Source organism: Anser anser, assembly GCF_964211835.1.
Source record: "Anser anser genome assembly, chromosome: 2".
Lineage (NCBI taxonomy): Eukaryota > Metazoa > Chordata > Aves > Anseriformes > Anatidae > Anser > Anser anser.
This window is the reverse complement of record NC_139721.1, coordinates 141,694,126-141,717,726: the sequence shown is the minus strand read 5'-3', so window position 1 is coordinate 141,717,726 and position 23,601 is coordinate 141,694,126. Positions and strand designations below refer to the sequence as shown.

Here is a 23,601-nt window from a genome sequence, read left to right as displayed (position 1 = left end):
TGCAGTTATATTTAACTTATATTTAAGGGGCTTCAGAAGCATTTAACCTAGAGCAAATGTAAACACCTCAGAATTCTGATGTAAATCAAAATCTGAACTGTCATCTTGTAAGTGTTCAGAGCATGTGGTTTTTGTTTTGTATATAAATAAAAACGGTTAATTACAGCTTAGGCCTGAATCCAGGCTTTCAGTCCAGACCTTTGTTCTTTCTAATTTATCTTTATAATCAGTCTATTTTATCTTCTTCCCCAGCACATAGATGAACAAGTTCTCTGACCATGTACAAGAGAAAACTTTTCCCCCTTCCACTGCAAAAGCCACTATTTTCTCTTATTGGTGTCACTGTTGACTTATGGTATACACATGACAAAATAGGTTGCTAAGAAAGATTTAAAAAGGAATTCTCTGCAGGCAGTACCATTCCTGTGTCCAGTGCAGATCTCTACTCCCTCTACTTAACCTATATGCTTCTTAAAAAATGCACAGATTATTTTTATAGCTTTACCTAGTGTGACATCCCTGCTTATCTCTTTGAAAATAAAAGCTAACTGCTGCCACAGTATCAGTTATGGTTCCCCTACTCTTTGTGAACTTGCATGCACAGAATGCGTGTGGCACAGCAGGGAAATGCTTCCAGTTGGGAAGCATAAGGCTATTCCATTGGCAGATGCGCAACACCAGAATTTAACAGCACCATAACCAAGCTGTTGGATGCCATCACACTTGCTAATGCTTGAAGTCTGTTGGAGGCCAAAGAGTTACTGTTAACTGAAGGACTACTCTACTCTTACTTCAGCTTATATTTTTATCATGAGTACAGGAAGAATTAGTAAGCACCATGCTGACTGAAGGTATGAGGGCTCTAAGCCATGGGCTGGTTAAACACATGTTCTACCAAGCTGGGGCACATATGGTATGGCTGTGCTGTTGTGCCACAACAGTACAATAAGCCTCTTTAAAAATACCCCTTTGTCTCCAAAATCCAAAAGATAAGTTTAAGGTTAGTCAGAGAAAACTTTAGTTAGGTGCCTCAGGCAGGGAGTGGTTGGCTAGCTCACATTTCTTTGATACCTTTATTCTCTTTCTTGCATCTATCTTCCACCTTCCAAATTAGACAGTAATTTTTTTTGGTCAGTAACCATATAAGCCTATAGGATTTGATCTCCCAGTCCTTAGGGTTTAATACAATACAGGTGAATTCATAAATATTTATCCATAATGGTTACTTCATAGATACTCATTCAAAAGGCTGATTAAGGATTTGCAGGTTTGTTTCTCAAGAGGAAAAGAGGACGTTTTATCAAAGAAACAATTCATTAGGAGTGAGTTGGTCTGTTCCGCTCCATGTATCGATGTCTCAAGTTTTATTTCAGATTAAATGAATGTTAAAGAAAAGATATGCTTTTGATGAAAGGATCTTTGGAAATAGTGCAATGATATGATTATAGTTATGACCTCTAAACAGAAGGCAAGCACAAAAATCTCACTATACTTTTCATAAAAAGCTGCTTTTCAGGGGATTTAATTTTGGTTAAAAAGAATCTAAAGACATGATATTATGGGTTTTCACTTACATGCATATCTTGAAGCCAACAATCAGTTCACATTGTAATATTTCACCTGTGCATACACATTTGCAAATCAAAATATTCCTCCCTTCTACCTTCCCTAATTGCTATGAAGATGAAAAATTTTGCAAAATTCCTTGGGGAAAAATGATGAAGGCTATAAATCATTTTATCCATTGTCCTTCCCCTCAGATTTTTAAAATGATTAGTCTATGCTGCTTATTAATGGAGCTAGAATGCCATTTTTAGGAATGAAAAAATATTTAGTTGAGCACAAAAGTAGTTTTGTACCAGCTTGATTGTGCAGCAAGCTCACAGTGCTGTCTTGTGACTGAACCTCCCTCTCATATCCCTCAATGTTCCACAATGCAGAGATCAGTGAAACTGTTCAGTCTTATTTAACTAACACAGGAAGTATGTGAAAGTCCATAAAACAAATTCTGAAAATTATAGTTATGCTTTGCACACCCTTAGGTATTTGTACACCTTTGGAAGGAACATTGATGATTGCTGTTTGTTGATGAGAATGCAACAGAGAATGAAAGTTATTTGCATGCAGAAAATTGAAAAACATATAAAGCATGGCTGATTATCTTTTGAGATATACTATACAAACACATGAAATTTTTCAGATCAATAGATTCCTGCCATGCTACAGGAATTTTTTGAAATAAAATAATATCTGTGATACTTAGCACTTGCACTTTTGGCAAACAGATGAGCAACCCAATGGCAGTTCTTTTGACAAAATGCAGAGAAAAACTGATCGGAAGCCCTACTGTTCATAGCAGGGAGGTGAGGGAAGTAAGATCTTTCTCTTTCTCTCTTTCTCCTCCTCACATCAAGAACAAGGTTACAGTGTTGAGCTGAGAACAAGAAAAAATGTGCACCCTCTTTCTGCATAAATTTGTGTATTTTCTTGGGCTTTACATCTGGCACATTGCTTTGAAGACTTGGGAAAAAATGTGGTGTTGTTCTAGGAGCTTGATCCTCCTGATCCTTCTCTGAAGGAAAGATATGACTAAGTCCTTAACCATGTTAATAAATCCGTGCCTATTATTCAATAGGAAGGCAGCCTCACCTCCAAATTTCTCTGTGTCAGAAGAAGATACACAATGGTATCTTGGTACACAATGTTCTTGTCTGTTATTCACTACCTCAGTCAGGACGGTTGAAACATCCACAATCCTCAGGCATTCCCTCATAAACTCTTAGGAGCATTTTATATTCACATTACTTATGTTACAGTAGGAAAAAATGGACTATAAAGCACCCAAGGTCTAAGGCCAATGATTACAAGTAGATTTTTTAATGGGTTATAATACTAACGTGGCATATGAGGTTTCAAGTATAATTCCTGAACCTGGCAAATGATATCATAGGCATGAGGTGAGGGGTGGTAGTAAACAAAACAGAGACAGCCAGATTTGGGAAAGGCGTGGTAACAGTTTATGAGGAGAGAAACCTTTTTTTTTTTTTTTTCAACCTCTGGACCTAATGACTCGATGTACTCAGTCTTTGTTCAGAAGCTTGAAAACAATTTTATCTTAACATACATTAGTTAAAGAGCCATGTGACACTTAAAATTATAATAATCTAGCAAGGTAATTAAGTTCTGTGTTATTATGAGTGTAACGTTTAGGCATCTCTTCAATAAATTATGTGTCCTGAGACATGAGTGACTCCACTCTGTTCTTCCACAGCCCTTAGGCCTCTCTCTCCCAGTTCTCTCTCCCAATTTTTTTTTGTCTTCAGATTTTATTTTTATATAGTTAGATCATTGCTATTGAACTGGGATTATAAAAAATGATGGAAAATATGAAAAAAATAGACAATATAATAGGTTTTTAATTGCTTAGGAACTCATCCAAACCTCTCTGAGATAGAAAGGCAGGCCACAGAGAGCACAGGATAAGCATCTTGCATCTTAGTTCAGAAACTGCAAATTCATGTTGAAATAATGGATGAAGAATATACAGAGAAAAAAAAAAGTAACAAGAAAAATGTAACCAAATATAACCAAATTATTCAAGATTTAAAAACAAAAACAAACAAACAAAAAGCAAAAAAAACCCTGCAGGTTCAATTTTTTTTAATGTTATTTTAAGTTATCTTTAAGCAATTCTTCCAGACCTAAATATATATTGATTTATATCAATGTATAAATCCTCTTTTAAAAGTCCTCTATGCCTTTCTCATATGTTATTCTCTTTATAGCCTTTATTTCACCTTTTTATTACTAATCACACCTGTAATGGCAGTTACACCAAATAAAACCAGGCCATTGATCTAAGCACTGTACACATACATGGCAGGTGTGTTCTTCCCAAGAAGCCTATATGAATATTTTTTCCCTCTAAGTTCATCTGACACTCATCTGTAATGTGGATATGTTAAAAAGAAAGTATAACAATAGGCAGAATTTCTCACCATTTCTGCTAAAGATAAATACAAGAACATCCCAGCGGTAACTGTAAAAATCCAGTTTTGAATGCATGGGTCAGTTGAAACAGAAAGGCCAATATAAAGCCCTAAGAATGCTGTTAGTGCACTTATAAAATTCATCAAAATTGCAATCTTTGTGGGGAGCCCAGTACTTAGCAGCACAGCAAAATCTCCTGCACAGAGAAAAAAGAAGACAGAAAAATCATTATTTAGCTGATAAATGTATTTCTAGGATTCTTTGTAATAAAACATGAAGTAAAATAATTAAGATATGTACAAAGAAGACAGTGAAGGATGGAGGACTGCCCTTAGATTTCTATAGAATTGGTTATAAACTCAACCTGTATCAAAAAAATAATAATAATAATTTGTATTTGTTTAGCTGTTCCTAAAGATAGCATACAGTATACAGGAGTGGCTTCTGTTAGTTCTCGATGTTCTGTGATATTTCCAACTTGGATACATGCAAAAGTGAAGTCACATGCTTTCCCAGAGTTTCTAAATCTTTCTTGATTGGGAACTTGCCAGTTAAAATCATGTGAGTATATTTACAAGGTCTTTGAGTGCTTTACAGGTGCTGCAAGTCAGAAAAAACTATTTCTGTCTGATTCCAGATTGAGGTCAATTGCACTGGTTTTAGATTTTTTAAACTGTACATCAGAATCCTATCACATATTTTTCCTTCTAAAATAAATGATCTTATAAGAGGCCCACAGCAATAGATTGTAAAAATTCTTCTCTATCCATGTGGAAATATGACTTAGACACTGTGGTACCATTGCACCAGAATTAAAGTCTGGCTTTGGAGTTAGGTATTCAGTACTTTTACATTTTCTTTGAAATTTAAACAAGAGTTACCAGTTTTACAAGATTTCCCCATCCCACCTTTTTGTTTGGGGAAGTTTTCTACAGAGACAGCAAAAGAAATCTCCAGAAGGAAGGAGGGAGGGAGGGAGGGAGGGAGGGAGGGAGGAAGCTGAACCTAAAGTTCTCAACTCAGTCTTGCCATTATATGTATGTTAATCATCACAACGTCAGGAACAACTTCAGCCATACTGAAAGATTTACAATAAGGCGATAATTGGGGAATTTTTTCAATAGAACTATCTTACTGTCCTGTCTGCTTGTAAAATAGGTCATACATCTTCTTTTATTATCTTGTTATTCTTGATTAGTAGCAGGAATGAGGGTAGCCCGAAGGTTGCATTGTTAAATAGCTCTGCTGCATATTAAAACTCGGATAGGCCATTGTGTCAGGAATGCTTGTTCTTGCACACATGGCTCTTTCTCACAACTTACTATTTTTTTTGTTTCTATACACATGAGAATAAAGGGCCACTCTGATCTGACACCATTTACATCTGAAGAAGGTGAGATGAGATGGTAGCCAATATTTATGGCAGAAGTCTCCTTTTTGTGAAGGGGAAAGAGAAGTACATAACCTCTTCATATACCCATCTGATACGTTCCACCTCACCCATTAAAGTTCATGATGTTATAAGCAATTTCTACTGACGTCATACAGGAAAGAATTCTGTGGAAAAGTTGTAACTACAAAGCCAATCAGGAAATAGGAAAAATACACATATATATTTCTTACCCATTTCATGAGGAATTTCATGGCATAAAATAGCAATAGTCGTTGTCACACCTGTTTCTGTTGAGGATGAGAAAGCTGCTCCTATTACCAAGCCATCAGCAAAATTGTGAAGACTGTCACCTACCAGAACCATTATTGCTAACAAGCTAATTTTCTTACCTAGGAAAAAGGAAAAAGAATCAAATAACAAAAAAAGCCCAGAAGTTTAAACATAAAAAAGTATTGTAATTTTTGCTAGGTTAAAATTTATTTATTTATTTATGAATTCACATATAACATCATGAAAAGTCACAACAGTTAGAAGACAATAGTGCTTGTCTGTTCTGTCCTTGAAATTATACTTCCTTCAATACACTTGAAATGAAAAAGGAGATTGTAGAATAATTTAGAGATTAAAATACCAGGAAGATTTTTTTTTTAACTTTTTTTTTTTTAGGTCAACTCTTTACACAAAAAGCTAGAGTTCAGTTTGATTCCAATTTTATGATAAACCCTAAGTGTTTCCATACTCTTTTTTTGGTTGATGAAATTCACACAAGTTTTCCTGCATCCTAGATTATTTTTTTCCTTAAAACTGGGAGGTTTTCCACCATCACTCTCAGAATTGCACAGTGCAATGACGATGAAGTCTCATGCAGCTGATCATTTTGATACTGTAAAGCATTTTAATAATGAGTTATATTTTCAGGGTCTGTTTTTTATGAGATTGTATTAAGTGGAAAAATAGAGATGAAAGGCAATAAGCCCCAGAGTGTCACTATTAGCTCAGTGTCACAGCATGTTCATTTCTAACTTTTGTTCCAATCAATTAATAGCAGTTATGCTCATAGTATTCCTGTCTACAGCATCACTCTTGGACGCAGATGGCTGTTTTTCCTTCCCATACTGTTCTGTGAGCTTAGTGTGGAACAGCACATTTGATGCTCATGACATCAAACCAGACTTCTTGAGAGGAACGGCGCTACTGGTGATACAAGTACTGAAATCAAGCTAGGGAATTGGACAGTCTCTCTGTCTAGCCTGTAATCCAGACAGCTGGGTAGCATGCTGAGCAGATTCATGACGAGGGATTTTTTCTCTTCAAGTAGCAATGAAGCTCAATATTTAGGCTCAATGTCTAGGCTTTGCAACATATTTCATAGGCTCCGCTATTTTATACACAATCGTAAAAGCAGGGCATTAGAAAATGCCTCTCAGGAAACTTATCCACCTTACCTCTATGCAGAATAGACAGCACACTTTGCAGAGGGTTGCTTTTATGATTGAAAAAGCAGGCTCACAATTTGGACCTTAAGCATCATGTTTTTTCCTGGCCCCACACAGACATAATATGACAGTCTAAGGAGGTATGCAGAACCATCTGAGTATTGTTATTACATGGTTTTACTTCAGTAATGTTTTTCCAGAGATGACCATTTTATAGTGATGGGAGAGATGTTTTTCTTACACAAACTGGCTAGAACTGAAGCTTTCAGACTATTATAAAAAATAATAACAAAAATAAAATAAAAAGAAAAAAGAAAAGCCAACACACTGCACATAAAAGCCTAACAACTGTATTCAGAAAATCCTGCCCAGTTGCCTGGGAGCTCTGCGGGTTCAGAAAAATTGGCAGGCTTGTTAGATTTTCCTGCCAGCTTACAGAGCCAGACATGGATGTCCCCAGTTTGCACAGTTCTTTCTAAACACTATAGGCAGTTTATAATCAATAGTGCAGAACATGAGTTACAGAGAAGTAATAGATTGCTGCACTACATTAAGTTTGTGACTTGTAATAAGCACTGGTGAAGTCGAAATCAGGGTCTGCCCTGAGATATTATTAGTCTCTTTTACTCAAGTAGGTGATTGTTGAAAAAGACGTAGTATAATTACTAGAACCCATTCCAGTGTGTTGTCTATAATATAACAAAGGGGTCAGGTTAACATGATGGAGCAATTGCAAATGTAAGCATCGTGAACTTACTTGACTGAAAGTTAAGAAGATTCACATATAAACAAATCTGAATGATTTTCTTCATTTACTTTCAGCCTATTTTAAAGCAACTTTGCTACTAGCAATTAACTCCCCTGAATTATGTTGCTGCAACTGTAACTATTAACTATCAAATTACTACCGTAACTATTTCTACAAAGCCTCTTCTTAAACAATCCTAACTTTATTTTCTCTGCTTAAATAAGAGGATTGATACTCATAGCAAATTCTCTTCCATAATTTTCATAAAGCTAATAGGTGCAGGACTACCACCAATGTTTTTAAAGTTTTGAATAAGAGTTTAAAGCAAATACTTATCGATACCACCAAAGCAAAGAATATAAGAATTACTTTGAAGCTCTCTGAAGAACACAGGTTGTCCTAAAACGGAGCCAGAGAGCCAGCCTGAGTGCAGAATTCTATACATGTAATAAATCGCTTCTGGTTTAAAGGGGCTATTGCTTTACCATGTAAAAGAAGAAGGAAACAGGATTATACTAGTATAATGAGCAGAAAAAGAAAAAAAGAAAAAAAAAGAAAAAGGAAAGGAAAGGAAAGGAAAGGAAAGGAAAGGAAAGGAAAGGAAAGGAAAGGAAAGGAAAGGAAAGGAAAGGAAAGGAAAGGAAAGGAAAGGAAAGGAAAGGAAAGGAAAGGAAAGGAAAGGAAAGGAAAGGAAAGGAAAGGAAAGGAAAGGAAAGGAAAGGAAAGGAAAGGAAAGGAAAGGAAAGGAAAGGAAAGGAAAGGAAAGGAAAGGAAAGGAAAGGAAAGGAAAGGAAAGGAAAGGAAAGGAAAGGAAAGGAAAGGAAAGGAAAGGAAAGGAAAGGAAAGGAAAGGAAAGGAAAGGAAAACACAATAATTACACTACCTTTAAAAGTAAAGGCCCTATCAAAATTTGCAATTATAAATATTTGGTTTATATTAAATTTTGAATGTTTCTTTTTAAGCAAAGGATTTAGAAAAAATAGTTTGGAACAATGAGTAAACAAACACTAAAGCATGGGCATTATAAGATTAATGAACTTCACAATTACAGAGTTGGCAGCTGTAAAGGTCTTTAAGAAGAGATTTAATTATGTAGCCAAGCACCATCAGATGTGGTGATGTAGCACATAGCAAACACTGAACTAAGCCAACTTCACACTTTTAATTCCATCTTAGGTCTTAAGACTTCTCTTATTGCTTGCCTAGCCTTTTTATTGATACTAACTTTTTGTGTTGATCACCTTATTGTCTGGAGGAACTTCAGTAGACTCAGAATCTTCTGGGCTTCTCTAATAAAAAGGAAAAGATGATCAGTGTTAAGGGGCTCTTCCAGCTGCTGCTACAAATATAGGAAAATATCAAATATATTCATGCATTTTGATATAAAGATAGCTGCTGCTTTTTGCATAGATACAATTAAGATTATTTATTGAGTGCTGGCAGTGTGATTGATGCTGCAGAAACATAAAAAAGAAACCTCCCTTGATCAGAAAAGATTACAGTCTAATTGAGGTAAGAAGAAAGACATTCATAGGCACTGTTGTAACCCCCAAAAATCACATTTCTGCTTGAATACACAAAAATCCAAGCCAAATGCAGAACTAAAAAGAACATAATAATTCCAACTTTATCTTTCAATTTTGTCATAACAGGATGATTGTAGTTTCCTGGTGGATAGTGTGTCTATAGGATTTCCAAGGAAAAATGTGTATATACCAGAATATCCTTGGTGTTCCATGTTCTTCACATTTGCTCTGTGAAAACACAAGACTAAAAAAGATGATCATAGGTAGGTTTCACAATAGCTGCAAGTACTGTAGCTGAGTCCTCCTTCCCTGCTCTTCCTGTTGCTTGTAAGGCTTTTCATTTTAAAAGCAGAAAACGCAGCATATGCAATTATTAAACTGTAGTCCATCAGGATGTGTTTTGTTTACATTGAGACTGAAAACTGTTCTGTCAAACAGAACTCTTGAAACACTTCCAGAAAATAGGAAAAAAAAATAAAGGCGGGGGGGGGTGGTACTTTTTTTTTTCCCCTTCATAGTGGCACAACCTCCAGTGCCCTGCCTCTTGGCCTTTCAGTTTGGCTCTGTCTTGGCACCGGGCTTCCCTGGCCAGGCATAATAGCTCATGAGTACAGTCCACTGTGAGGAATGAAAATTAGCCTTATTTCACATGAGGAAAGAGCCAGTAGTTTTGTCCTTACCCCAGACAGTTAATCTGATGCATCAGCCCTAATGTTTAATTAACAGAGACTGAGAGACTGCAACTGTCGGAAGAGAAGTAAGAAGGTGAGGAATCTCTCTCTCTGACCGCTTAGCTTACTGGGGCTTTTTTTTCTGACTAGAGAAATTATTAGAGATTTGTATAAGGGTGAGATACACCAAAAATTATTTGTCTGAAACTAGAAAAAAAAAAAAAAAAAAAGAATTTCTAATCACTATCCTCTCTCTTCACCCATCTGCCCCCCCCCCCCCCCAAAAAAAAAAAAACAACTTATTAAGGCTACTATGGCAGCCAGTGAAGAGTCAACAACTCTTTGTTGAAGTGAAGTGAAGTGAAGAGTGCTTTGTTAGGGTCAGCAAGCAGCACTCCAAAAACTATAGCTGGGGTGCGTACTGGCTGCAAAACAGGACATGTTTCTTGGCTGGTATTAGCTTGATTGAGAAGTGGGATTTGTGCTGTAGAGGCATGAGGAGGGAAAGGAAAGGATTTGTTTTTTAAATTCTAGATTTTAAAGGAAAAATAAAAGTCTTCAATTCCCATGATTGCAGCCAGTCGTATGAATTCCAGTAATTGTTCCACTTCTCCTATAATATTTATCCACATGCCACTTCTTTGAACTCTGAGTCAAAACTGCAAGACTAATCACTGACCTGAAGGATTTATAAGCTTTTCTTAGTCGATCAGTGTTTTTCTTACTGTTACTCACATGGTTCTGAAAAATTGGCTGCTCTTGCACAAACTAGCTAAGTCAGGCTAGTTCATGTGATATACATAACTTAAAGTTGATCTTGCAGCTGAAAGGAATGACTAGATTGTTCATTACCATAAACAGGAAGCTATGACAGGGCTCACAAATTAGTAAACATTCTTCTCTAGGACGTTTGCTCTGCATTCACTTGACAATTTCCCAACCATGTTTCAGAGATATGAGACTCCTACCCATCACAAGTGCTTTGTTAAAATAGAGTTCACGCTATGGATGATCTTTGACTTAAATAAGCAGAAACCTATGCATCTAAGTATTACAAATAAGCTGAAGAGGTTGGTTGGAAAAAGAGAAAACAGGTTAAAAGGTATGAGTCACTCTACTTTGCAAAGATACATCTGTCCATACACTCTCCACAGATGGAGAGGAAATTACGTAATTTCTTATAGGCAAGCACTCTTCCCAGATATCCAGCTTGTTTGTATTACTCTTCAAATTTGTGGAAAAATATTCAAGAACATTCCAAGATTTCCTCTGTTCAGTAATTATAAACTTAGCTCTCACTGCAGAAAATCCTGAAGTTTTTCCCGTGGGAGAGTCTGCCCTTATATACTTTGAATATTAAATATTTTATATATTTTTATATTTTTTATATTTTATATTTGAATATATTAAAATACTCGCATATTTTGAAAAGAAGAGAGGAGTGAAATCTTCAAGAATTTGGTACAAATTCTCAACAAAAGGTAGTATGGGAAGTGTATTCTTATATTAATCTGAAACACAAGAGAAGTCATTGGAAAATTTTGTTTGAAAAGTATCTGTAAAAGCTTATTATAAGCTTCAAAATCTATAGATTCCTGACAATCATGTCATATAATAAAAGACAAATCAATAAAGACTGAAAAATAATACTGATTATTACATTTATTTGGTTCATTTTTTTGAGGAGCAGAGAAAGAAGAATATAAAATCAGGGAAGTATTTCACATTGGTAACCTACCAACTGTATGGTTGAAGTAGATTTGCCTCTGCCTGAATGTTCATTTAATTCAGATTCCACTGGAAGATCATGGGAATGTTCCCAGTGCCCATTAACTAAAGAAAAGCCCTGCTGAATGAAGACGCTTTGCAATTAGTTCTGAAACTCAGTGAACACAGGTGCAGTCTTTCTCAGCCGTTTATGAAAGTTTGGCATTTATAAGAATTATTTTTTCAAAACAACTATTAAAAAAAGATTGTTGGTTGGCATCAGCATTTCCTAATGTTTATTTGGTTAAAAAAAAAAAAATTAAAAAAAAAAATTGAATCAGATAAATCATAAATGACCATAATGTTTTGTTGAAATTTATTTCATCTTAAAGCTGAAGATTAAAATTGTTTAAATGTTTATACATTTTAAATATTTTTATACGTTTAAAAAAAATTGTGGGATGATGATACATAATTCTCTCCAAGTATGTAACGTAAGTAAACATTTTTTTACCAAACCGAATATCACTATTATCAAAACATTCTCATTCTATTAATTTTGCATAATATTCTTATGGATAACTCGAAGATAGTGGGATCAGGGACTCAGAATTAAATGTCTAAATCGGGCCAGTCATTAAACACTCTCTGTAAAACAAAACAAGCAAAGGCTTAGCCTTCTTAAGAGACATTAAGACAGTCTCCCATGCTGAGAAACTTAACGAGCCATCACACAGTGTTACATTATATCCTTGTGCATAGTTATATTTTCAGACATCAGCCACACTGAAATAAAATAATAGAATTACTATAAGCATGGAACTGAGCAGGGAGGTATTATTAATATAAGATTGTGTCCTACTGACCACAACATTTATATTGGATTCTCAAAAACATTGGGATAGGGGTCAAAAACCGTTTGGAAAATTTAAGATATCATTCTTTAAAGCATCTTGTGCTTCCATCTATGTCTTTCTCCTCTTCAAGCCTAGACTAGAGTAAATGATTGTCATTACTGTTTCATATGGACATAGACTCTTCCCCTGTTCCACTGCTAGCCATAAGGTATGCTTACAGAACACATTCAATTAACGGTTTCTTTTTTGTTACAAATATATGGAGCACATTCATGGAGCATAAAAAATCTATGGAGCAAAGCAAAATAGAAATTGAAGGTCAGTCCGGTAGGAATAGTTTAGAAAGCTTCATTTCACTCATACAAGTGATAATTGCTTTCCACAGTCATCTTAACACTTTGGAAACTGTAAAATCTCTAAATGGAAAAGATTTGTAAAAGGATAAAATGTACAAAACTATACCTGATCACGTGGTGTTACCAAAAGAAAGAAACACTTTTCTATCAGAAAAAATCCATGAATTCCTCCAATTATTCCCAAAAGTTTCCATATATATTCTTTCCCCTCATAGAAATGTTCTACCTCTTGTACTTCATGTTTATGCAAACCAAGAGTCTAAAAAAAGAGATAAAGTAAAACATTTAAAATCAAAGTGCTTTTCCTAGAATAATGATCATGTGTTAATTCAATTTCTTCCCCAAATTTTCCACCTCTTTAAATTGTGCTTTGAGCTAATCAGCTGAATAGTAGGTGGATTACATGAATTATCATGAGCTTCTACTACACTTCATCATCTTTCAGTGTTGAAAGCTGCATTATTTTCAGAAACAGTTTTATGAAATCGTCTTTTATACATTTTTGAGTATGTATTTTTGGAGTATATTGATCTTTACAGTCTAAAAAGTTACTTGCATCGTCTTCAGATGCAAACTTCATTCTGAAAATAATCTATAAGGCTTTCTGCTGGTGAGCATGCTTCCATTTTTTCCCCAGTAGAAGGGTGTAGTAGCCTTTCTTTGCATCTCTTCTGCAAGGAGGCACTTTAAAAGCTACTGGATATATCACTTTAAAATGGTGAAGACTACTTTCAAACTCAAAAGGTGTTTATTAAAAGAAATTACTTGTCTGATGTTCACTGAGAATTGCCTTCCTCCAACCACTCGCTCAGTCCATCTTCCAGAGATCATGTATAGAGTACAAAGAACATTTTGACCAGAATCTTGAGTGAAGGTGTGAAGATCTCTTTACATGACCAGTGGAAGTCTCCTTATAACAGTTGTGTCATATCAGAGGAGATTCAGTCAAAAATAGATGAATACACAATGGAAAATGTGGTTTTTTCTTTCATGCTATCCTATTCTTAGAATTTATTCTATGAATTTAGGAAAAAATTGTACCATTCATGTTATTACAGTTTAAGGCAGCAGTATTAACTTGGCTGAGAGCCCCTGGATCTCTGGAAGTATTTGCAGAGGAACTGTTGATGCCTTGTAGAACATTTGAACAATTTCTCCCAAAATGTATTAAAGAATCTCTCTCAGGATAGTATTTCATACTCGTCTGGAGAACCTGACTTGCACACAACTTGTGGGTTATCTGAAAAGTGTTTTTTTTTTTTTTTTTGTGTGTGAAAATAGATACCTTATTTTCTCTGTATTAATCATTTATTGAATTCTGCTTCTTACTACTTGGAATTTCTCTCTGAACTACAAATTGTAGATGTAATTTGAATGTTGATAGTTGATTCATAGATTTCATGGAAAGCTTTATTTTTAATCAGATTAGCATTAGCCAGGTTTAAATGAAACTTTCCTCTGTGTGTGAATGTGTGTGCATGTGTGTGACTGTGTGTGTATGTGTGTGCGTGCTTGTGGGAAGATCTTAAAAACATAAATATTTGTATTACCTACCTGAGGAATAAGGTGTAGCAATGCATCTCCAGAAAGTGTCCCAACAGCCAAACCAACAAACAGCTGTAAAATGAGTGTATAGATTTCTTGACAGGAGTTAAATAAAATGAGGGTTGTACCAAACATAGATCCAATAGTAATAAGTAAAACTGCAACAGTGCTGTAACCATATTCTGTAGGGAAAAAGAAACAAAATAAACCAAGGAAACCTTTAACCATTCAGTATCTGTATTTGTGTTTGTATTTGAGTCTTTGTTTTGTATTTGTTTTTGCTTTTGAAGCTATGTTTTGCCACCTCTGTCTACAAGCACACAGAGAAGTAAATCAATGTGCTACATCAATTCTGCTAGTCATGTGTGATACAGATGACAGAGTTGGAAGCCTAAAAAAAATTAATTTTTTTTCAGACTTTACAGGTAATACATTCTAATATCTTCAAATTTCAGGCCTTAAGAGGCAAGTAGAGTGTGACTGTGCAGATTAGAGACACTTAAAGCAGCACAGTGAATGCTGGTCTGCATTTGTTCCCTGTCTCAACAGATTTGTGCTTGTTATCTTATGTCATCACCTGTGTATTTTTATAGTCAACACCACATTATTAACCAAACTATATTCAGTAAACAGACTGAGGCCTAAAACCTCAAATGAATGTAGGCATTTTGTTTAGGATCTAAGCATAAAACTTCTGGTCCGAATGTTGTTTACTAGTGTGTTGTGAGCATTTATTCCTTTAGTTATTGCATCAGGACCAGCAACCTATTTTTCCCAGGTTACTGGGATTTTTGAAAGGTTTCTCTTATAATTCTTGAAAGTTATATGCTGCTCACATTTCCAGCCTTTTGCACAACATGAATCCTGATTAATCTGTATGGGAGTCTTATGATGGAGGTAAAACTGATGAAAAACAGACATAAAGGAACTAATGCCAAAATATTCCAAAGCGTCACTTAATGTTTCACACTTTAATAGCACTGCAAGTGCTCAGCACCTCATAAAATCAGACAGTAAATTTCACAGATTATAGTAGGTTATAGTAGGTTATAGTAGATACTCATGAAAGGTCAGGCCTTGGTGACTTATCCAAAACAGCATAGCCTGTCAGTAAAATAGAACTGCGAATAAAATTAATGAGACTATGCTCAGGTCATTAGGTCACATGTACGTCAAACATGAAGCCCTTTGTTTGTCTGTCTCAAGCCAGAAAATCTCTGTGGTCATGGAAACCTTCCTTAACCAAACAGCATGGGGAAAAGGGCTGTAGAAAGAGCTCTTACTCCTTCCACTATGTGTTTGAATAGTTCAGTTTTTCTCATCTACACAGATCTCTCACCTCTATGAGATTACTAAAATATTGGTGATTAGGCTGATAGTCTTAGAGTTGGGAGACTCTCACTCTAACTGTGAATCTGCTATGAACCTTGTATATGACCTGGATAAGTTCTTTACTTTGTCCCTTGATTCCCCATCTGAAAAATGGGCATATAAAACCAGTTAAGATTGCAAGGTGTTCAGGTAATGGGAAAAAAGATAACAAGAAAGAAGGACTGTCACCTCCTGGGGAGATTTAATGATTCACCCTATTTTGCATGTTTCTTACTCCTGTAACTATTCTTGGGATATACATGAATATCTTCCATGCCCTTATCTAATCTATTTTAATTCATGCTCATAAATTCAATTAATCTGCACACCATGGAATGATAGCTCAGCTCATTCCCATAAACTAACTGATGTGTCCAGCTTAAAGAACAGATATAATTTAGTGTTTGATAATGATGTTCCATAAGGATCATTGGCCAGCTAGGATATGAGAAAAGTTTACTAGTTCCTAATGGATCTAGTCATCTAGAGTTAGCAATGTAGGATAAAGGTAACAAAGGCACTGAGTTGTAGCCTACAAAACTTTTCTAGGAGCATCAAAAGAGATGCTCTCAGTGCAGGGGATTATTGTTACTCATTCCCTATTGCTCATCCCTGGCTCCCAAATCCCCTTCCAGAAATTAATGTTCCCTGCCATTGCACCAGCATACCTATGCATACCTAACCACTTCCCAAACTGTTACCCATTAAGAAAAATAAAATAAAATCATGATCTCAGATCAGATTCAGACTAGGGAATAGTCTGAATAGGGAGTAGAGGAGAAGCTGTATCAGCAAAACTGGTATCATGATTCCATATCCCTCGAAGCAGTGGCATGTGAGGGCTATGACTGCAACTGGAAACAATCCGATTACACACTAATTCAGTTCTTTTTCTAGTTCTATCACACAACTTCTGCTGCCCACGTGATTGGCTTTCTTGTAGTTTTTCTTTTCACGACAGTATCCCCAAAGTTTCTCTGCTGTAAAATATCACAGTATGAAAATTCAGCAATGTGCACACAGAACTTATCTATATTAAGCATTTGCCACATCACTGTATAAAATGCCAGCTAATGTTACATTAAAGCTATATATAAAATTAGTGTAATGATTCCAGTATACACTTGGTGGAAATTGTGCAAAGCCACTGCCCAGCAACCCACTGATGAGGGCCTCCTGTGGCTCATCTGCAGTCCTCTTTGAAATGGGGAAAAAAAAAATCACCACCAAGCCTATCACACGTTAAAAAAGAATTCTGTCTAATATAAAATTGAAACCTTTGGATTCCTTCACTTCTCAATATAGTGTTATTATCTGATATGTATGCTATGAAATCAGAGTGAGAAATTACAGAGAACATAGATCTCATCCTGTTTTGGTTTAAGGTTAATAATGACTGAAATCTCTCCAAAAGCTAAGCCCCTGCACCCCTTCACCTGAGTTCGAACAACACTATATATACTGATAACAACAATGTAACTCACTTTCCAAAATTGTTGGTGGAAGCTTTGGCTGCTTGGATTCTGAAAGCTGACATGAACAACTTAATAGTTGCTGAATGATAGCTGGACTGATTTGCTTGAAGTGCTCCTTAGAAATGGATGAAGAACTATTTTTTAAAAATATCTTCACAAGTTGATTGGCAGAGAAACAAACCTATGTAAAAAGTATACAAAATTACTGAATATGTCACATACATTTGCATTTAATGCTGAGGTGAAATATGCAATTGTTGAAGGACAGAGGGTTATACAACCTAGAAAAACTTGTTTTCCATATACGCTGTTCGGGTTAAATTATTTCAATAACTTCAATTGCTTCTAATTCTTCTTTTTCCCAATTTAAACTTGATACTATTTTATATTTCAGATAGACCAGAATCTTTGGTATGAAGCACAATTTCTACTGAAGCCTATTAATAGCATCTGAGGATCTGACACAATAGTATCTCTAAATGTTTTATTACTGTACATGCTAACAAAAATATTTTAATGCTAACACAAATCATGTTATTTGCTATTAGTGTAAAATTGAATGTCTTGCTCTGTATCAAGGCAGTACTGAATTTTGTCCAAGCTGCATGCTTGTATTTTTAGTAAGGTATGGGACTAAGCTGGTTTTCAAATTGTTTTAACAATGGCATATCACTTCAGGGTCAGTACACTAGATGCTACATACTCTAGATTTGATTTAAAGACTAAATTTTATTATTAGAGGCACACAAGAACTTAATCTACTTTTTGTTCTTTTCATAAAGTCTCTGTCAAAACTGGAAGTTTTCTTGTGAAGATTAATTTTGAAATATTTTCATGAAGAATTGTTTTTTCATCTACAAGTTGAAACTCCTGGTTAAAACATGAGCAGTTAACATTAAAATAGTTCCAGTGAAAATTTCTTTAAGAACTTTTAGAAAGAAGTCCAGATCAAATGTTATCTCACTTACAGGAAAAGTCTTCATTTCTTAATGTCATCTATTTTGTTTCTTTCACTTAAAATTGTCTGCAAATGAGAATCAAGCAATCCCTAAATATTATTTTTCTAGTCACTGGAACTTGTAAGATGCTTAGATAATTTTTTGTTTGGTTGGTTAGTGGGTTTTGTTTATTTGTTTTTAGGGACAATTATTATTTTAATAATAATAATAATAATAATAATAATAAATGTGATTATCCTTTCTTTCAAATAACCTAATTAGAAAGCCAAGTCTTCCTGCCTTTGTTCATCCATTAGTAAAGTAAAATACGTCTTGTTGCTCACTAAGTTGAATGAATTGAATACCCCATTCAGATCTTCAGGTCAGTAGGTGATCTTGCTGCCCGGATTTATTCTGTCCTGCCTTCAAGCACAAGGACAGCAGGAAGAGAATTAGAGAATTCAGGAACTACTATATTAGAAGAATAGTTCAGTTTGTCTGTTCTAGATGGTTTTTGACTAAAAGTGTGCAACACCAATGAGTCATATCAACACTTGGAAGATTAGGAGATTATGAACAGCATCCCTCAAAGGTCAATACTGGTATAATTTAATGCCTTCATCAATGACCTGAGCGATGGAACAGAGTGCATCATACACACTCATGAAACCCTGTTGAGACAAGTAGTCAATATGGTGACAGGTATGGCTGCCATTCAAAAGGATCTTGACACGCTAAAAGCTGACAAGCCCTTCATGAAGATCAGCAAGTACAACCTAATGGCACCTCAAACAGAAAAAAAAAAAAATGCATCAGTAAAGGTTGGGGAAATCTAACTGTACGGGAGCTCAGCAGAAAAAGTCCCTGGGGTCCTGACCAGCAACTTGAACGAGTCACCAGTGGGCCCTTGTGGCAATGAAGGCTAACTGCATATTGGGCTGCGTTAGCAAGAGTGTAGCCAACAGGTAGTGGAGAATGATTGTTGCCTTCTATGCAGCACGGGTGAGTTCACATATGGACTATTCCCAGTCTAATAACCAGCAGAAGGAGAAAGATATTGGCAAATGGGGGAAGGCCACCAGGACAGCCAGGGAGCGGCAGCAAGGAGAGGCTGAGGACGCTGGGTTTGTTCACTTTGTAGAAGAGTTGGCATGCAGGAGATCTTCACCTACTTAATGGGGGTTATAGGGTAGATGGAGAGACAGTCTTCTCAGAGGTGTACAGCAAAAGGGTGAGAGGAAATAGGTATTAGATGCAGCAGGTGAAATTCCAATTCTTATTTAAATTTAAAAAAAAAAAAAAAAGGCAATAAAGCACTGGTGCAGGTTTCCCAGAAACCATCATTGGAGACATTTGGAATTCAACTGGACATGGCCCTGTGAAACCTGATTTGACTTTGATGTTGACCCTGTTTTGAGAAGGTTAGAGGAACCTATGATCATAAATCTTCATGTGATTTTATGATGATGAATTTTAAATGAAAAAAGCAAAATCTCATCTGGAAAATACACGCACACACACAAATAATCCTTAATACTCATTTAGTAAAGTGTTCTTGTGAGTCTTGGGGCATAAGGACCTGCAGCTTTTCCAGTTACCAGCCTTTTAAGCTTTATAACATAGGGAGCAAGACATAGAGAGAGTGATAGTGAAGAAAAAAGAAAACAGAATTTGCATAGTCATATGAAAAGCTGGCTACCTGGATGGACGGATTTGGTTCCACCCCAAAATGTTTGTTTAATGAGGAATCATAAATGAATCCGCAGCTATTGTGATATAGTTTAACGGAACTTAATATTATTGCTCTTATTAGATCTTCTACTACTTATTTGTTTTAAATGCATTTTTTTAAATCATCATTGTCTCTACAGATTTTAAAAGAAAGCAGTTACCTTTTTTTTTTTTGCAATGATGTTTCAGAATATAATTCCTATCTAAAAATCAAATTACAGATCTTAATCTAGTTAGCAAACACAAGCTGTAAACCAGTCAATGCCTCATATGTAGCAGCATCTGTTAATCATGGAGCACAATGGCTATCACAGATATGTCCAGAAAGCAAGAGACAAAATTAGCAACAACACTGAGACAAAAAGCTCTCTGATAGAATGATATGTCAAAGAAAATAGATATAGCTAAAAAGAAGAGGAATGGAATAAAAAATAAAAGCTAGGAGTCAATAAAGAGGAGAAATTCTCTTCTGTCCAGATGTTCCTTTGTGATTTCTCAGCATCTGTACAGAATATTTGTCTCTCAGTTTGACTCCCAAGCCTCAGATAACTCCCTTGCACAATTATCTTTCGATTTACAGTCAATCTCAGAAGTTCAAGAAATCAAAACTTGTGTTTTATAAATTCTTCTATTACTGGAGAATGATTTTGCTTCTTGTACAAATATTATTACTGATATCTGAGATTTATAACTTAAAATTAATAGGAAACAGACTTAAAGTGGCCTTCATTTAAAGTTATTTTGAGACCCCATTAAATAATTCATGTCAGCTCATCAGCATGATTCTGTTTTGTGGTCACCTGGAATGAAATCACTATATTGAAAGGATATTTACTCCCAAATACAATAAAATTATGCAGATAAACATCTATCAGAATGGCATTTAACCAGATGCCATTTGTCTCAGTCCCACATCATAAATGACCATTCAGCAAAAGATAATTGCAAGTCTCCAGGGAGAAGAAAAATTGCCTTTGAGTTAAGCTAAAGTGTAAAGAGTTAAAAACAATGGAAACATATTCTTTGAAGCATATATTTCAAATGTATACTTCCAAATATATACAGAGCTTATACTTTGAAATCTCCCATTTCTGTCTAAAGAATGTCTTTCAGTCTAAAGGATGGAAGTAAATTACCATCTTAATCACTGTTATAAACAACAATTATTTATTATTTAATTTTTAGGATAAGGATGATGTCATCTGTAATGAACCACTGTCCTTCAAACTCCTCAAAGAGGGTACTGGTTGGCAGCTAAAGTTCTGTCTTACAGACTTCACACATTTTCTAAAGGGGGCTTCTGGACACCATAGGTGAATAACAAAAGTGTTTGGAAATATACTTCAGTTTACAAAAGCATTTTTTTAAAAAAAAATCATATAGAACCAGGGGAGGTTTAGGTTGGATATTAGAAAGAACTTCTTTACTGAAAGGGTTGTTAGGCTTTGGAATAGGCTGCCCAGGGAAGTGGTTGAGTCACCATCCCTGGAGGTCTTTAAAAGACGTTGAGATGTAGACCTTAGTGATATGGTTTAGTGGAGGATTTGTTAGTGTTAGGTCAGAGGTTGGACTAGGTGATCTTGGAGGTCTCTTCCAACCTAGATGATTCTGTGATATATTTCACTTAGTACATAACCACTTTTCTTTCTACAAAGGGGCCCTATAAATTCTGAGACATAAGAATGAAAAAGACAAGTGAAAACATTGAAGCCACAGTCCTCTGTCTTGAAGGAGCAGCTGATTCTGTCTAATACTGATCATTCTCTTAGCCCCTCCCAACAGTTTACAGCTTATATTCATTACATAGTCAGCATAAAGATCTTCTGCCTATTAATATTTAAACAAATATAAATAATTAAAAATATAATTTGGTATCTATATGACTTTCTGAAATTCATAATTAAAAAAAAAATCTTGAACTTTTACCACTGAAATTATGTGACTAATACTATAAAAACATAAAAATAAAATAACCTGATCCCAGTCTGTGTTACTTTCGTGATCTTCAGAATAACCTTTCAGGTAGTCTTCTTTTGTATAATTTTCTTTGACTGAAATATTTCTGGTTCCAATATCTCTACCTGTCATACTATAACGTCTTTTTTTGTGACTGTGGAATTGTCCATTTACAGTGCAGGTCTTTCTGGCTGTAAGCACATTCAGGAGTTGTTCTAGATCTGGTTATTTATCAAAAAAAAAAAAAAAAAGGAAATGTTACTATGGGAAAATGCACATTTAAACAGACAAAACCTAACATAGTTGTTAAAATTTTGTTAATATTAATTCAGTTCCTCATTCTAATATTTTTCTCTCCTCAGTTTGGTACTGCATGTAATTTCAGTTTAACACTTCTAGAAATTCAAGCCACTACATATTCAGCATTTCCTTCTTTGCAGTACCACACTGATGATATTTTGCCTACGGCTATCTTAGGGGAAAAGAGATGTGACTGAAAGGCAGTTCATATTCCTCTACCAAAGACATAACTGAGTGCAATGGATGTGTCTGCTAATGAAATGCTTAGTTTTATGAGGAGCATGATCCATCATTCCTTATTTTTCCCTTCCATTATTTTCAGTCTGGTTACTTTCCTTCCCCCCTTCATTTTCAAGATGAAGTCATTATGATTGTTTCTGTAAATCCAAGTTTGTCCATTAAGAACATAAGCAGTCCACAAAATTTCAAAGGAATTTAGATCAATGAGATTAAAAATGTTTCCATGTGATAATCTGAATAATAACATTAAAAAATAGAGGAAAGAGCAAATGATATAATCTTAATAGTAAATCTTATAAAAAGGCTTGTGCTCAGTTATCTGTCTACTTTCTTTGTCTTAAACAAACAGTTCTGAACACAGCTCAAGCTACATTTTTTTTCTAAATTTAGTCAACTCTAATTTGTTGTGTTTTTTTTTTTTTTCCCACGCTGCCAATTTCTTGCTTTTTCCTCCAGTTTCTATTATGAATTTAAATAAATTTAAAGGAACAATTTAATTAGCTTAGGCTTAAAATATACTTAAACAGTAACAAACCAGTTAAGAGTATTTTTCAGCTTCTCTGAATGACATTCTAACTCTACTAACCATAAAGGAAGTCTTTCTATTGTCTTCACTGGGGACTGGATTTTACCATATATAGCTATTTAGAAGCACTGTACCCAGCTGGCTCCATCCTTTCTTGTGAGTCAACTATTTTATAAGATCTACATTGGCAATTTTAAAGGAATGGTTTTGCTGCGAAACTAGTTTATGCAAATGCAATCTAGGTTTAGGACTGAGGACTCTGCTCTTTGCTTTATGATTTACTTATGTGATTCAGTATAGTTCTTTGCACTCTAAGAGTGGTAAAACGTTTACCTATGCTTAATTCAACTTTTTAAGCTGTTTTAACACTTATTTAATGTAACTTTTAAAAAGTGTTTTGAATATCTTGTAAGTGTTGCTTTTAGTAATTACCACAAAGAAAAGTAGGTATCTTATAATAGCCTTCTAAATCCATAGTAGGCCCGAGTTGATGGTTTTGCTTTTTAAACTGCTAAGCATCCAGAATCTTTTACAGGACTTAGTAGCAGCTACTGAGAGCTCAATGCTTCTATGATTTTATTTTATTTTATTGGACCACTTAGAAATCTCAAATGCATCTATTTATTTATGGTCAAGTAGCATTTCTAATATGTCTAGCAATAGAACTCCTGAAGAAAATGGGTCCTCACATCAGAAGGCAGGTAGGGAAACACAAACCATAAAGATGTTTTAAGTTACAGTAGGCAGATATCAGATATATATATATCAGGCAGCTATATATTTGCTCAAAGAAGAGTGGACTGCATCTACTACTTCTCTTCTGGGGGTATGTCTG

General features: G+C 35.2%; 1 protein-coding gene across 2 annotated transcripts in view; it reads right to left on the bottom strand.

Annotated features, from left to right (window-relative positions):
- The window catches only part of SLC39A12 (solute carrier family 39 member 12), a 36,804-nt gene that overhangs the window by 1,773 nt on the left and 11,430 nt on the right, over positions 1 to 23,601 (bottom strand). For both annotated transcript variants that reach the window (XM_083823603.1, XM_083823602.1), the window contains 8 exons: positions 21,719 to 21,921; positions 17,085 to 17,256; positions 14,239 to 14,411; positions 12,791 to 12,943; positions 11,503 to 11,613; positions 8,793 to 8,856; positions 5,614 to 5,772; positions 3,999 to 4,186 (listed from right to left, as the gene is read on the bottom strand). In XM_083823603.1, coding sequence (XP_083679729.1) covers positions 3,999 to 4,186; positions 5,614 to 5,772; positions 8,793 to 8,856; positions 11,503 to 11,613; positions 12,791 to 12,943; positions 14,239 to 14,411; positions 17,085 to 17,256; positions 21,719 to 21,921 — 1,223 coding nt within the window. The remainder of the gene's footprint in view (positions 1 to 3,998; positions 4,187 to 5,613; positions 5,773 to 8,792; positions 8,857 to 11,502; positions 11,614 to 12,790; positions 12,944 to 14,238; positions 14,412 to 17,084; positions 17,257 to 21,718; positions 21,922 to 23,601) is intronic.